General features: G+C 41.6%; 1 protein-coding gene across 1 annotated transcript in view; it reads left to right on the top strand.

The window, feature by feature from the left end:
* The window catches only part of pias1a (protein inhibitor of activated STAT, 1a), a 56,929-nt gene extending 40,716 nt beyond the window's left edge, over positions 1-16,213 (top strand). The window contains exons 3-13 of the mRNA XM_074665998.1: positions 4,681-4,765; positions 4,869-5,007; positions 5,125-5,259; positions 5,788-5,893; positions 7,106-7,179; positions 7,500-7,660; positions 9,421-9,557; positions 9,908-10,139; positions 11,649-11,788; positions 12,267-12,307; positions 13,915-16,213. Of these exons, the coding sequence (XP_074522099.1) occupies positions 4,681-4,765; positions 4,869-5,007; positions 5,125-5,259; positions 5,788-5,893; positions 7,106-7,179; positions 7,500-7,660; positions 9,421-9,557; positions 9,908-10,139; positions 11,649-11,788; positions 12,267-12,307; positions 13,915-14,268 (1,604 nt within the window). The 3' untranslated portion in view covers positions 14,269-16,213. The remainder of the gene's footprint in view (positions 1-4,680; positions 4,766-4,868; positions 5,008-5,124; positions 5,260-5,787; positions 5,894-7,105; positions 7,180-7,499; positions 7,661-9,420; positions 9,558-9,907; positions 10,140-11,648; positions 11,789-12,266; positions 12,308-13,914) is intronic.
* The last annotated feature ends 421 nt before the right edge of the window (positions 16,214-16,634 follow it).

Here is a 16,634-nt window from a genome sequence, read left to right as displayed (position 1 = left end):
AAAAGTGTCTTTGGTTTCAGCAACACAACTAGGCAAACTCCCTAAATTTTATATAAATCTAAATAAATATACGCATCAGTATTTATTTGAGTTACTGAAGCCACAGTGGGAGTGTGATGGTCGGGGCAAAGGAAAGTTTTATTTGCGAGCGAGGAAGACATCCATTAAAGCTCATTTCAACCCATCTCATATCTCTCCTCACCACACACAAGGAGACACTAGAAACTATCCCACCACTGGAGAGAGTGAGTTATGGAGTGAGAGAGAGACGATGGGAGAGGGAGGAGAGAGTGAGAGAGCACTTTCTATTTATAGCACCGGTGCCCGGAGATGAGGAGTGTTATTCGAAAGCACACTCAGTGCCTATGATTTTGTTCTGCAATGTACAGCCTGCCCCCTAAAAATGCATGACTAGAAACAAACTATATATACATGCCGTACAAATTATACACCATGTGGGTGGTTGAACGGGTCATTACTGAGAGAATTATTGGCTGTTTGAAAGGCTGATGAGAGGAGGGACGTGATTGGTCAAGGAATTATCCACAAGACTGACTTAAGAATAGAATAGAGTTGAATAGAATAGAATAGAATAGAATAGAATAGAATAGAATAGAATAGAATAGAATAGAATAGAATAGAACAGAAAGTACTTTATTTATCCCAGAGGGGGAATTCAGGAGGAGTCACAGCAGCAACCAAGAAAACAAAAGTATTTAAGTATATACAACTGTATCCTGCCTGCTCACAGCAGGTGAAGTTCCTCCAATGTGGCATTCATGTCCAGTGTGAGCTCCTTTAGCCATGTCAGTGAATAGCACGATGCTTCTCTGCCATCTGGTATTCCCTCTGTTACTGGGTTAGCATGGCTAGCTTGTCCATCTTGTTGGAGATAGATCTTAGATAATGATGGATGGAAGGACAGGCTGATGTTGTCACTTCTTAGCTCAAACCTGAGAACCAGCATGTCGTCCTCACCTCCTTCTCCTCACCTTGTGGGAAAACATCAGGCCTTGCACCAGTTAGCATTGACATGCTACAGGCTGCTTACAGTTGATCTCATATCTTAACAATGGGGCCATTTTTGCGTGCAGGATCTCCAGACAAACACAGGAACAAAAATAGTAAAAATGTCGCTGAAGAAAAAAACAATTTGGTGTCCACGACCAACTTTTTCGACCAAATGACGAAAAAGAGATGAAAATATTACAAGAAACGGACAAGTAAGAGAGGGCTACTGTAACAGGCAGCCACAATGGGGCGGTGCCTAGCAACATATCATATACATATATACATATACATACATATATTTTGCTGCTGCAGGTGTGAGTGTGCATGTGTATATGTGTTTGAGTGTGTAATCATACATAAACACCAGTTCTGTGCATGTGTTACAAACTGTCACTCACTGACAGCTCAGCCTGATTAAAGCAACAGTCACGATTCATGACAGGTAATTCTGAGGCTCATCATCCCCCTCACTCACTCAGTCACTCACTCTGCCTTCAGGCTGAAAGATTCCCACTGAGATTCAGCAATTAGGTTTCACAAAATATGACTTGCTTGTTCAAAGGAAGAACTTTTGTATTAAACAATGGTAGCACTCATTTTTGCAGTGCTAAAAGCTTTCCCTCAGCGCTGAAGATTTTAGTTGGTATCATTTTAGTGATTAACAGAGACAATGTTCAATCCTGTGTCTTTCCTTCAGAGTCTGAGTGAATGAGTTGCATTCTGTTGAACTTTGTGTATCTCACCTCCGTCATTATTTGTGAATGAGGTTTAGAAATAGTCGCAACAGTTACAGGGTTCACCTCATAGGGTGTATAATACATATGACACATAGAGGTAGCGTCCATGAAGTTACTTATCTGTTTCAGAAGCAGAGCCTTTAAGCCGGTCGTCAGCAGGTGCCATATTAGAAATGCTGACTTCGCCTAACAGTCAGTTGACTTAGGGAGAGTCAAAAAGGTGGAGTTGAGGTGTGCTTTGAGCCTCTTCTCTAACAGCTACAGTTTGCCTGTTAGTCAGTCAAGTCAGCCATACCTCTGATTGTGTAAAACTCGTAATCATAAAATCCTCTGGGATGCACCAATCCCACTGGTACCGAGCCAGCCTCAAGTGGACACTGAAACTGCAGTTTTTCACACTTAATTATCAGCCTCATTTTTCTCAGCCAAAGGTTGCAGCTTGTTTTGAATAAATATGATGTTTACGTGTTATACAATAAGGTGTGTTCAGTTCATAATGTCCAGAACTAAGTCCTCCCAGATCCTCTTCTGGAGATTCCAGATTAACAACATGCTTTGCTTTGCTATGATCTGCCTACGAGCACAACAATTTTCAAAGGTGTATCACACACATTCACTAAAACACATAGTCACTCATATTTTCACACACTGCACATAAAACATTGAATTGTTCAAGGTGAAGTGTTTTTCTTGCCATGAATATTGATTAAAAATATTTAAGTTTAATAAAACAGAACACTGAACTGACCTCATGACAGGTTGAATCTAAAATTTGAAAAGCAGCTTTAAAATCAACTATCATTGTCCAAGGTCAAATATCTCAATTTAGTCTCAGTGTGTTCTACTTTTGGTTTGTTTCAGTCTTTTTTCTTGACACAATGTGATGAAACTATTAATACAGCACTGTTTTACAGTAATTAAAATATTGTTTGACCGTCAAGATATCCTTTGAGTTGACCTTTGTTTTGCGCTACACACAGTATGTTGAAGTGACCTTTCCAACATTTACCATCAGTAAAAAGATTGACAACTTCCATTTTAATTTCTAATTCCTGTAGCTGCTGTGACAGGATGGATGCCAGAAAGGACAGTTTAAAATTTTTGTGACGCAAACCCCTTCCCTTATTTTACACAGCTGATATTCATGATGAGTAACAAATTTAAACAGAACGGTTAAGGTTTTTGTTTTTTATCTGAAAACAGGTGAACACAAGCAAAGAATAGAAAGTATTACATTTTTTACTGAGGGTGGCAAAATCAAAAGACAATCCAAGCTTTATTGGAGAAGCTGTATATTAGGAATAATTCTCATTTTTTAATCTTAAACTGGAACATTACCATTTTTATGTTCATATTTATCATAGAGGACATATTATATGTCAGTGTATTTTATGACTTTGAAAGAGCAAGGCCAGCCGTTTCCACTTGATGCCTGTCTCAGCGTTAAGCTAAGGTAAAGGCTCCCTCTGTCAGAAATCCAGGGAAAAACAAGAGAGGGGACCCAGTTGCAGATGTAACAAAAACTTTATTTCAACCAAGAAACAAAAACCAAAAAACAATAGAAAACTCACTGAAACCATGGGGAGCACGAGGACACAATAGCTAACATAATCCAATGAACCGACAGACAACACTATACGTTTAGGCTTGTCGTCCACACAAAACCGCAGTTTTATGTCACTGAAAACGATTTTTTCTGAAAACTCCAGCCAAGGTAAAGATTTCTGAACACGCTGGTTTTGTGGTTTTGTGTAGACACCGGTTAACCAAGTTTTTGGTTCTCAAGCGTCATAGCTGAATGAGGGGGGCTCATTCTGATTGGATAGCACGGGTCTTATGTCAGAATAACACTGCCCATCATGGGTTTGGCATACGTCAAACTGCGAATTTGCCCGCTGTGTGTGGGCAAAAGTATTTCTTAAAACATATGTGTGTGTGTGTGTGTGTGTGTGTGTGTGTGTGTGGAAGGGGGTATTTGTTTTTGAAAATACTCGACTACTTGTGGACACAGCCTTAGATTAACACAAGTAACACAGACACACTAAGAATGATCACAAAAAGACCTACACATGAACCAGGACCAGAACCACAAGAAACACAAAACAAAGACAATAACAGGAAACACAGAACACACAACAAAAGTAACCAAGATAAACACAAGAAACCCAAGACAAGAATCACAAATATTAACCAAGAAACTCAAATCCATAACCCAGAAAAAACACAAACACAACTGAAAACCCAAACCATGTCACCCTCACATTTAACTTAGTATTAAACCAACATGAGGACGGTGTTAACCTTTCCATCCCACACTTTGTAAGAATGAATAAAAAATGTTGCCTCCTAGCTCTCCCAATGACATGTCTGTACAAAACAGTGATTTATGAACACAGCTCATGGCTTCTTGTGTTTTTCTAACCTTATTCTGACGCGTACACACAAACCTTTTCTTGCCTTTGTCAACCTGCTGTCTCTTTAAAGGAGGCTGGGTCAGTAGCAACAGCTATTTCCAGCACCTCTCAGCGGGCCTAAAAATAGAGCGCGCGCACGCACACACACTCTCACAAATTTCTGCTTCATCTTCACCCCTGTGTGAGGTGGTCTGGTTTTGTCATTCAGGTGTTCTTTACTTTCCCCAAATTTCTGCCCACAAGGTCTACCTGCAGGTTTCATTTATGCAGAAACGGCAAAGCTGTGCACACGTCTCATCTTTTCTCTTTGCTATATGCAGATATTTTGTCCGAACATCAATTTTGTGGTGAACTGGATGCTTTACAACGTGTATTGTGCCCCATCTCTGTCTCACTCTCTTTCAGATTTAATCATGCAGTTGGCAAACACTTTGTTACTGCTGAAAGCTTGGTGCATGTACAGATTTCCCAGCCATTAAAGATGTCTGTTCTTCCTCTGTGTCCCCGCCTCTCTGCAGCATCAGACAACAGCCAGAGATTTCAGGAGACATGTTTCGCCTTTGCATTAACGCCACAGCAAGTCCAGCAGATCAGCAGCTCAATGTAAGATGAACACCGCTCCGTGGATACAGGACTCCATAAATAATTCATGCATATACATGACTGCTGCAGATGTGTGTTGATCAATGTGTGTCCGTGCTCATAGGGACATCTCGGGGAACAAATGTGACTTCTCAGTTCAAGTCCAGTTGCGGTTCTGCCTGTCAGAGACGAGCTGTCCGCAGGAAGACCATTTTCCACCTAATCTGTGTGTAAAGGTCAACGGAAAGCCGTGTAATCTGCCGGTGAGAAACAATGGTTTGACCACTTTAATAAACAGCTGCTGTTGTCTCTGATGTAACTTTCTTTCTTGGTTTAGATTGAACTTCACTCTTTCATGAACTCTCTCTTCTTTCTCGTAGGGTTATCTTCCTCCAACCAAAAATGGCGTGGAGCCCAAGCGGCCCAGTCGGCCCATCAACATTACCTCACTGGTCAGATTGTCCACCACAGTTCCTAATACTATTGTGGTGTCGTGGACTGCTGAGATTGGGAGGGTAAGGACAGTGCCACCCAGTCTGACAAGAAACTCCTAAACTGAGAGTTATGAGAACACTAACTCTTTCCCTGCTGACATGTTCTCTCATGTTTAACCGTTAATGCACATTTAAGGCCAAGGAAGTGGAAAATTTCACTACAATTGAGATGAATTGTATCAGCTATAGTAGCAGCTCCACAGAAAGCTCATCTATACAACTGTACATGATCAGATAACATAGTGCTGACGACAGTTATTAAAACATCATTGATGGAGTTATTGTTGTCCAAAGTTGTAAATGTATAGCACACAAGTTCTTTCATCTGTCCCTCTTTTCAGCTGAGCATACATCACTTTGTCTCAGAGCAGTTGGAGAAGCTTTGTAACGTAAGCATCCTCCCAACTGAATTGACGTCAGATAACCTCACTCAAGGGCGTCTTTGTAGTTGGCCCGGAGCTTTGATGTTCGCGAGCACAATTTGTGTCCGTGTGAATTTTGCAGTATCATTTTCATTACAGTGTAATGTGCATTCATGTGTTTCCACAGAGTTACTCTATGGCAGTGTACTTGGTGAAGCAGCAGTCCTCCACAGTGCTTTTACAGAGACTACGGGCTAAAGGCATCAGAAACCCAGACCACTCCAGAGCTCTCAGTAAGGACTGTCAACCTGCTCTTTAGAGGAAAAATCAAAATGTCACATTCATGTCAGGACCTTATATGGCAATTAAGTGTGAAGCTCTCATTATCGACCCATTTTTGAGTGAAAGTGGAGGGCTACAACATGACCTGGCCTCATTTTATCCTACACAAAAAGCTCCAGTGGTTTTCACACTGATTCTATAAATATAGGTTGTGCAGCACATTTCATTCAAGAACTCTATATGCTAGATAAAAAAAAATAATAATAAACAACAATAGTAATCGAATGAGTTTAAAAACATATAAAAAATGTATTACACAGGAAAAGATTGACCTTGCACGGACCAATGCTACTCACACATACATTAACCACACAGGTATTGACCTATTCGCACAGTAGCACACAGGGCTGGACTTCAGCAGGAACACACAAGGGCACCTACACAAGTCCATGCCTCATATGCGCAAACAAAGACAGAACAACCAAAGGCAGATTGGATTAACGCATATTCATCTGATCTTGCTTTGACTTTAAAGGTTTTCAGGAGGCTTGTATCTGATTATTTGAAGGATCAGACCAGAAAGACATGGTTCCATACCATCTAGATGATTTACAGACAAACAGATAATTTAAAATTAGAACAGAAAACCTGGAGGGATGAAGGGTAACATTAACCTGTCTGTTTTTCTGACCCAGAATCCAGCTACAGCATTAACTGGACAAAATGAGTTTGAGAGCTGTTTATATCTCATCTAATTTCTAATAAAATGAAAGAAGCTGTTGGAGAAGCACTGTTTTTGCCCCCATAGCTTCTTATCTCAGATCAACATGAATAACTTTGTGTTGTTGAGCAAAGCTACTTTATCCCTACTTTAGTTGCTCTACACTAATTCAATGTTTTCCTGGATATAAATATTAACCCATTTCCCATGAAAAGCAAACTGTCCATTTTAAAGAAAACAAGTGCAGAGGGGACTTTGTGAGCTCCACCCAGCAGTTCATGACTGCTGCTCCGTTCCTGACCTCAGTTTGAAACAAAAAGTAAAGAGGTTTCAGAAGGATATGAGTAACTGAGCATATTTTCTCTCTCTCTGTTTCTGTTTCTCTCTCCTACACTTTCTTCTGTGTGTGTGTGTGTGTGTGTGTGTGTGTGTGTGTGTGTGTGTGTGTGTGTGTGTGTGTGTGTGTGTGTGTGCGTGTGTGTGTTCTGTTTTCTTCTTGCAGTCAAAGAGAAACTGACAGCAGACCCAGACAGTGAAATAGCCACGACTAGCCTTCGAGTGTCGCTGCTCTGCCCGGTAATCATCCCTCCTGCTCCTCATAAATTCTGTTTCTTTCTCTTTTTTTCCAGAGATTCAGTCATGTCCGTACCTGTCTGTCCATTCCTGTCTTTTTTTTCCTTCTTCTACATGTTTCAACATGTCTGTGTGTCTTTAAATACCATTAGTGCACATGAGCCTCTCGTGAAACTGTATTCTCATCCCCTATCAAGCATTTGGCACATGTGGGGTTGGTTTGCTTGTGACATCCATCACGTATACCCTCCATCCCTGCTGTGTGTGTGTGTGTGTGTGTGTTATCTTCATGCCCTGACTACATGTGTGTTTGCTCTGTGCAGCTGGGGAAGATGCGGCTGATGATCCCGTGTCGAGCGCTGACTTGCTCCCACCTGCAGTGCTTTGACGCCACGCTCTACATCCAAATGAATGAGAAGAAGCCCACCTGGGTGTGTCCTGTGTGTGACAAGAAGGCCCCCTATGAGCACCTCATCATTGACGGGTGAGTCCCTCAACCCCCATCTCCCCTCCACACATGCAATACTGAATTGTCTGAAGTGATATTGGTATTGGTGATGGTATTTCCTATTTGTAGGAAAAACCTGAGTGATTAACATCTAAGGACGCGGTCACACTGGCCAATTGTGCCGTGCCTAAGCACGCTTCAGCCGTAAAGCACGTTTGGAAAGGCCAGTGTGACCGCAACTGTGCCGTGCTCAAGCACGATTCCCTTCCGTGCTTCGGCATGCTTCGAAGAGGTGGGCTTCGGCACGGTTTACTTCATGCACGAGCACAAGCACGCGGACAGCGCATGCGATCCATTACGTATAATCACCGCGAGCGCATCTCTCCACAATCATTTTAAACAAAGCGGGGGCATTAGAGGGCCTTGTCGGGCGAAAAGGACTCACTATAAGTCCAAAAGTCTCTAAAGTTGTAGCAGTGCTCTCTGTGTCTCATTGTGCTAGCTCTGATGAGATCGCGCTTCATGTAAACAGATGCTTCACGATGACGAAGGCAGGCTGTGCGCATGTCTGATACCCGCTAAAGTCTGATTCATGTTGGGGTAGTGTGACCGCTGGCCGTACTCTCCAGCTGGGGAACAGCGCTGCAGGGGGGCAATCGTGCTTAGGCACAGCACGGTTTGGATGGCCAGTGTGACCGCGCTCTAACTTATCGAGTACCAATTTGAGGAGCAGGCTTCACAGCTTTTTTGGAAAAATCCTGATCATTACTCTTGTTCCTATTTATTTCGAGTGAACTATCAAGCTGCTGCCTGTGGTTTTATTTTGATGAGAAATGATTTAATCTTCAAAATCTTGCCAAGAAACCAAACAAGACCACAAAAAAAGAAACCAAGCAATATCTGTGACCTTTAACCCTGAGATACAGTTTTAAAGGAGAACGTTTTACTTAAATTAGGTGGAATAGAGACATTAAAGTTCATAAAAGATGATGATGATGATGAATATGGGTCAGCTGTGGCTCGATGGTAGAGTGGGTCATCTCTCAGCCAGAGGGTTTGTGGTTTCCCACCTCCTGCTGTCCACATGTCAAAGTGTCTTTGGGCTCAACACTGATCCCTGTGTTGCTTCTGAAGGCAGAGCCAGCAGTGAGTGAATGTGCTTGAATGGGATTAGCTGGTCCTGGTGGGCATTTAGAATAGCAGGCTCTTACATGCTGTCATTTCAAGGTGGGATATTTTCACCCAAGTTCAGCTCGTCTACAGTGTGTAAACATACGCAGGTGTAATGGTGAGGCAGAGTCATTCTGCCTCTCCAGTCAGAGGTCGTAACTGAGGCAGAACGGGGAAGATGGTGGTGATGTGTTGTCCTGGAGCCAGCAGGGCGGAGTGTGGGAATGTGTGTGTCTGTGTGTGTGAGATGCAAAATTAATGGGTAAAATAACCAGAAGTCACCAGAGTGCAGCACAAATAAAGTCTGAGGTGTGAGCATGCCGTGGGTTTGAAGGTGGCTCTGAGGAGTGTTTTGTTTACTCCTTTCTGAAGGCAGCTAAAGCTCTCATCATAAGAGTGTTTGATTTTAAATTTTACTCACTGACATGTTTCATTCAGAGAGAACTTCACAGAGCAGTGTTAACATCAGCATGTTTAGAGAAGATTTTATGTTTCTGAGAAATCATTTGAAGTGAAGGGTCTTTCCCCCGCCTCAGCCTTTGTTTAAAGAAACATTTACTTCTGTGTGTGTTTGTGTACGTTTTCTTGGCCAACTCCGTGCATGACGTGTGTGTGTTTGTTCTCAGGCTTTTTGTGGAGATCCTGAACAGCTGCATGGACTGTGATGAGATCCAGTTTAAGGAGGATGGCAGCTGGGCCCCCATGAGGTCTAAGAAGGAAGTGCAGGAGGTGTCGTCTGCATCCTATAACAACGGGCTGGATGGTGAGACATGACGGAGGGATAAACAGGGACGGGGTGGGATATGAAACAGAGAAGTTACTCCTATATGAAGGCTATGAGAGAAAGCTGGGAGTAATTAAAGGAGGATTACAAAGACGCGATAGGATGAGGGGACCAAGTGTTTGCACCCCCCCCCCCTCTTTGTTTATGCATTGTCAGTTATAATTTGGTGAGGCATCAGTCATAAAGCCACAGAGTAAACTTCCTGTCTCCATAGGAACAAACATACTGTATCTCATATGGGGGCTGGGAGATGTTCATGTGTGTGAAGAACCAGCTGTGGTTTCACCTCAGACACAAACCAGCTTTGTTTTCTCTCTGCCTCTGCGAAGGTTCATGTCGAACGCCAGCAGGCTCAGATCAGCGGACATCCTCCTCGTCCAGCCACGGCGGCGGCGACAGCAGCAACAGTAAAAAAGTCGAGGTGATTGACTTGACTCTTGATAGCTCCTCGGAAGACGAAGGACAAGATTCACCACCACCGCCACCACCTCCACTCCCTCCTCTACCCAAAAGAGCGTGTCCGTCTTTGTCCCCGACCTCGCCGCCTGTCATCAACAAAGGGTCAGACACACACCAACACAAAGCATGTTGTGAATACATGTTTCTTCAGCTGCTTTTGCTTGTCTCTAGTGGTAGTGAGACTCATTTGAGCTGCGTACATGGCAGCAATGTGTCTAGGAGTTAAATCTATCATGAGAAATATGTTTTTTTATTTTATGTCACAAGCACTTAAAGAGGGTACAGGGAGCCGACTGAGGGAGATTAGTGAACTATCCCATTTTTGACAACTAAATTGGATATAGGCTACTAAAAAATGACTCCAGAGAAGAGACAAACTACATCTGTATGTTTTTTGCATTAAAAAAGTCTGTAAGGATGATAAAAAAGGTTTGCTAGAAGAATATAACAACAAGAAAAAGGGATATGTCAAACAAATCAATCAACAAACAAACATCACCTTGGATTTCGCTTAACAGTAACTCACAGTTTTTGATTCTCTACGGCTTGAATCAGAATAAAACTCTGAGGCCAGGCTTGGAAATGGCTATTTTATTAATAAAAAAGTAAGCCTCACAAGTTTCTGGAAATGTTTTTGGTGGAGACTAACTAAAAACTCCAAAGTTTGTTCCTGTGTGGCACATACAACCATCAACCTTCAAACTTTGTCATCTGTGACATTATCAGCCGGTTGTCTGTCATCCATTTCATTGTTTAATTTTGGACTAATTTGGCCAAAAAGTTCCTCGGTTTGTGAAATGAAAGGTCCAGAAAACAAAATAAAAAAAGAGATAAAAGAGAATTCTTTAGAGACGAAGTTGATCTAACTAATACAGATGGTTTTAAAATTAGCTTCACACAAAAAGGCGTGCTGATAAGAGAGGTGTGAAGTGGGATAAATGGTCAGCTTTAAGTTTCAGTTTTTATGCCTGTTTTCTGATCTTCATGCATTGAACAACACCTGGGTTTCCAGATTGTCCAAAATACACATTTTTCTCTCGACTGAATTAGCGCTCAATGATCTGGAGCTAGCTGATGGCCAGTTTAGCTTAGACTGACTACATCAAAATTTTGCAAAAGCATTGGCAGTAAACTTTGAAATTCCACCAAACTGAAGAGTAGTTGGCATGATGAATAAGTTTAATATTTATTGCTGTAAAGTCAGGCTCTCAGAAAAACAAACACTCATGTTGAAGTAATGATAGAACAGAGACATATTCTTCAGCCAAGCAAAGTCTCCTGTTCTGTTAGGTGGCAGAAGATTTGTTTAAAGAAAAAATTAACAGACTGCAGAGAGATATTTAAGAAACCTGCTGCCCTTCTCTGGCTTTTGAATATTTGAGTTGAAGCTCTGAAAACTTTAACATCTGCTTTCTGTCAGATTTAATTCATTTTGTAAATCTGTAAAGAAACTCAAGCTGCTTTATCTCATTTTAATGAACCCTGTAGATGTTCAAACTTCTGTGTCTCAGGTTCAGCAGAGGAGACATCACCCTGTGACTTACCTGATTAAAATGAAATAAAGTTGATTTATCAGAGCTTCTTATCTAAAAAACTCTTCTTGTGTCTCAGGGTGCTGAACCTGCACCACCAGCCGTCTCCTGTGAGTCGGACTCCCAGCATGCCAGCTGTGGACACCAGCTACATCCCTCCTGTCCCTCCTCTCATACAGGACTACAGGCCGTACTACCACGCCCCCAACGAGCTGTCAGGTATGTGCAGAAACAATACACATTTTCCAGCTTTATTTCAGAATAAACCAACAATTCAGGTTTCCTTTATGTCTATGATTAAAATGATTTTTGATGCGGAACAGTGACTTTTCTTAGGTGGAGCCACTTCAGCCAAAAGAATGATTACAGCTCAAAAGAATGTGAAACAGCATCTTGATGTAGTTATTTGGTTGTTTTTCGTGGTTAGTTTTGCATTTCTCACGTTTTTGACATTTCATTGATCAGTCTCATAACTGCTGAACGATTCCGTCAGCAAATCAATTAAAAACTATAAAACAAACATAACTTACAAGTCTAAAGCCACTTTTATCCTTGGATAGTTCTAAAGGTAATTTTTGTCCAATAAATGTGAATACTACGAGACGCTTTGATCACTAAATCACATTTTGTTGCTGCATTTGTGAAACAGTTTTCTGATTGAAGTGCATTATTAATTTCACCTTTATTTTAATTCCAGAGTTGAACTTCTTCTCTTTCCTCCAAGGCGACAATCATCAGGTATGTACAGCAGTGTGTCATCACTCACTGTGAAATACTGCAGGGAAAAAAAAGTATTTATGCCATCTGAAGAAACAAAAAAAAGCTCTTCACTCACTGTCTGACAAAAACCTCACTTAGAGTTAACTGAGCAGAGGTTTAAGATCCTTCACACAGAGCAGAATGCATTGAGGCCACTTGAATATTTTCGATTTCCTTTTACAATAAACAGAACTTCAAAAGTGTTTCAATGAGCATTGAGAAAAATAAATGTAAGAACTGAAACATCACATCCAGACTGAAGTGTGAACAGTTCTCTAGTTTCATAAGATAAACAGCAGCTACATAATAAAGACTCCAGACAACCATTTCAGCAGAGATATGACCTCTAAAAGCTGTTGTTGCTGAGCTTTTTAGACTTTCTGTGAGTTGGATGTACTCAGATTCTCTCAGCGACCCTTGACAGTTTGCTTTTAAAAGTTTATAAATGTTGCACTGTTACAAAACTCTGAGGCATTTTATCTCTTAGTCTGCAGGAGATAAAAGAATTATGGGATCAGGTAGACCTTTTCAAAACTCTGTGAGCAACCTGAGGACATCATGTGATTCAAAAACATTAACCCTCTCAGTCTGTTCCTGCTTCAAATGAATAGAATAAACATTTTTTTATTTGATTATAGTAACAATTTTGCAGATACACTGACAGTGCGCTTTTATACATTTGTTTCCTGGTTTGACTTTTAATAAGCAGCCAAAGTCTGTTGGGTCTGATAATAATAAAAATGTTATTTTCTGTATCTTTTAAGAGTATTATTTCTGTTGTGTGCTCAAAAAATATTTTCTCTTTTTCAAAAGTTATTACTCTGTAGGAGCAAGTTGTAATCTTGTAGACAGTTTGTGTGTGAAGCATTTGTGTACTGCAAAATAACTGAAATCTCATCGAGTAGTTTTGTCTTGCTTTCACTAGAAAATGTCTTTTTAGACTTAATATGAGCCACATTCACCTGTCCAGTCCAGTAAAATTTCTTTTTTTCAAGTTATTTTAAGACAAAAAGAGGTCTGAATTGCTTGTGACAAGTAAAAAAAAATCTGCAGATGGAACAAGAGAAAAGTTACAATAAAAGTTTCTAGTGCAAATTTTTCTTGATCCATTGGCAGATTTCTTTTTACTAGTTATAAGCAATTCACACCTTATTTTTGTCTTTAAATAAGTTGAAATAAGACAATTTTCTGTTCTGGTCAGTTGAATGTGGCTCGTATCAAATATTACAAGACAATTTTTGCTTAAAATAAAACAAAAACACTTGATAAGACGTCAGTTTTTTGCAGTGTGAACTCTTAATTTTCCAATGACACACAAACATTTACTTCTTTATGTCCATTGTAATTAGGACTTTGTTCTGAAAACTGACACACACTCACACACACACTCACACACTCACACACACACACACACACACACACACACACACACACACACACACACACACACACACACACACACACACACACACACACACAAGTTAAACTGTAAAGCACTTCTTGCCGTGTGTGGAGGTTTTCGTAAATGTGGCCTCAGGTAAAGGTGAACACATGTGATAATCACTTGTGTCCCTCTCTCTGTTCAGCATTACAACATGGTGATGGCAGCAGCTGCCGCTGCTTCGGCATCAGACGACCACGAGCTGCTTCTCAACCGCTTCCTCCCCTACAGCACCTCTTCCACCTCTTCCTCCCAGCTGTTCCTCGACCAATCAGGAGCCTCTTCGGCCAACTCTTTGACCAGCCCCACCAACGGGGCGAGCAACTCGGGCAGCAGCAGCAGCCTGGTCTCATCAAGCAGCCTGCGTGACACTCACTCCTCACACTCTTCCTCACACTCCTCGCACACACACCCCGGGGTGGTGGCCAGCCGGAGCAGCACTGAGGCGGCGGTGGCAGCTATCTACGGGGGGATACCTGACGTTATATCCTTGGACTGACTGGAGGAGAGCCGAGACTACACTAGTGGTCCGGCCATGATCTGGTAACAAACATTTTGACCACAGGGTGGAGTTTTGATCCAGAGATTAGACCCAGTCATGAAACTCGTGTGAGGAGTCATTCTGAGGAGCACTGATGTGAGTGTCTTACAGTGCTGAGGGTCCCTTCATTTGACTGACCTGAGAACAGCAGAGTTCATCGCTTTAAAGGGTCAGCGGTAAGACGACGTGTCGGTGAACTGACTTCAGATCAGAGGAAGCGTGCAGGATGTTGCTGTCCTGACACTGACCGGCACAGAGAGCTGAGATGAAACCCGAACAAAAACACAAAGGAGGACGTCTCTTTTTTATGAAGTGGCACCGTGTACAGAGAACAAAGTATATTTTCCTCTTTTACTTTTGTATATTAAATCTAAACATTTTCAGTCCAGTGAGCTGCTTCAATCACTTTTTCAAGAGAAGACAGATGTTATCCCCCTCCCTGAAAGCTTATACATATGCCTTTTGCCATGTGTTTAGCTTTTTTGTTCTATTTTTAGCTTTATCCTGTGTTCATTTCTCCAACATGCTCTTCATTTTTCTCTCTTTGGCTTTTGATCCCTCTGTAGCTTATTTTTAAAGGATTGATCATGATTTCCTTCTGCTACGACAAGAACTTTTCATACACTGAATTTAAAGTTAATTCATGTACTGATAATTTTATTCTGCTTTTAAGTTATGTATACTATTTAAACTTTTACAAATATCTATATATAAAAGTATGCATTCCCTCTGACCTTCAGGTTGATGCTGTGGGGAGTGTGTCGGTGGTTTTCTTTTTAGAGTTTCTCTCCTGATTTCCACCTTCATACAAAGACTCTGCAGGTGTACAGCATTTAGAAAAGTAGACTTTTGGATGAATTTTAGCTGAAAGAGTTTCTGTCGGTTTCTTTGCACAATGCCAAAAACGACACGCGGTACTTATTGATGGTCATAGTACTGAAAGTGCAGATGAATCTGTGTGCCAGTGTTTGAAGTCATGTGTCCACCTCTGTGTGTGGATTTCTCTGACACTTCAACTTTTGTGTGCTTTCGTCTCTCGTCTACTTCGTGTCTGTGTTTTGTGCTTGACTGTTAAAAAGGAGTTACAATGAAAGTCGAGCTCTTGTAGCAGTGCTGGGCCTTTTTTTGTCAGAAACAGGCTTTCATTACGACATGAGACCAAGTTTAAACTTGTGCCTGTTTGTATGCATGCTTCACAGCGTGTTTGGGACAAAGTCTTTAGACTCAGTCTGTCTTAAACAGTAAAAAAAACATTAGTTTGCAAAAAGTGATACCTTTGGTGGTCTTGAAATGATCTGTGGGAGTCCCGGAAAGGAGTGAAAGCAGACAGTAAAGTGCCACAGAGAAACGGGGAGATCTCAACTTGCCAAGTCAGCCTGGGCACAAAGCCAGCCAGTTTAAAAGTCTATGACCTGTCTGTAGCTCAGTGATGTGGAAGTGTCAAAGCAAGGCGGAGGTTTGGAAAACCTTGATGTTGTCGCCATTCAGCCGAAAAGAAAGTTTGCTCATGAATGTACTGCTGGACACACTTCTTGTCCTTTTATGTTTAAAAGTAGAAGCAGTGCTGGAGAGATTCCCTGTGGTTTGGTCACATTATGAGGAACTTATAAAAGACCTCCTTCCTTCCTCCATCGTGTGCGTCCTTGAAGCTTCTCCAGAATCCTCTTTTTATCTGCCTCTCCTGGATGTTGAACTTTCAGACGCCCCAGACTGGCAGCTCACTTCAAAGCCTCATTATCCGCACCATGACGAGATAATCACTTCAGACAGAAACCTTCATCACCAGACATCTCCTCTCCTCTCCTCTCCTCTCCTCTCCTCTCCTCTCCTCTCCTCTCCTCTCCTCTCCTCTCCTCTCCTCTCCTCTCCTCTCCTCTCCTGTCCTCTCCTCTCCTCTCCTCTCCTCTCCTCTCCTCTCCTCTCCTCTCCTCTCCTCTCCTCTCCTCTCCTATCCTCTCCTCTCCTCTCCTCTTCTCCTCTCCTCTCCTCTCCTCTCCTCTCCTCTCCTCTCCTCTCCTCGTTTTCTCTCCTCATTTCTTCTGGTTTATCTTTAAGTTGATTCTCCTGTTGCTCTCCTGTTGGAGCCCCTCTTTCACAGAGAGATGGCTGGAACAATATGCGTGTACATCTCGTGTCATGCGGTATTTTATTTTATTTATTTTGTATTCTTATTTCTATATATTATATTTTTACATATTGTTTTTTTTCCTGTGTGTCACTCACTGTCACCGTGGAGCGTTTGTTTTATGTCGTATTTAATATGTATTTTATTATTCTCTGCCTGCAGCCATTTCTCCAAAAGGTACTTGTTTGTTGTTTGTTGT

This window comes from Halichoeres trimaculatus, unplaced genomic scaffold (assembly GCF_033239565.1).
Source record: "Halichoeres trimaculatus isolate MK-OKI-2021-1 unplaced genomic scaffold, fHalTri1.1 fHalTri1_scaffold_3, whole genome shotgun sequence".
Classification (NCBI taxonomy): Eukaryota; Metazoa; Chordata; class Actinopteri; order Labriformes; family Labridae; genus Halichoeres; species Halichoeres trimaculatus.
The sequence above is the reverse complement of the archived record's forward strand: the minus strand, read 5'-3'. Positions and strand labels throughout refer to the sequence as shown.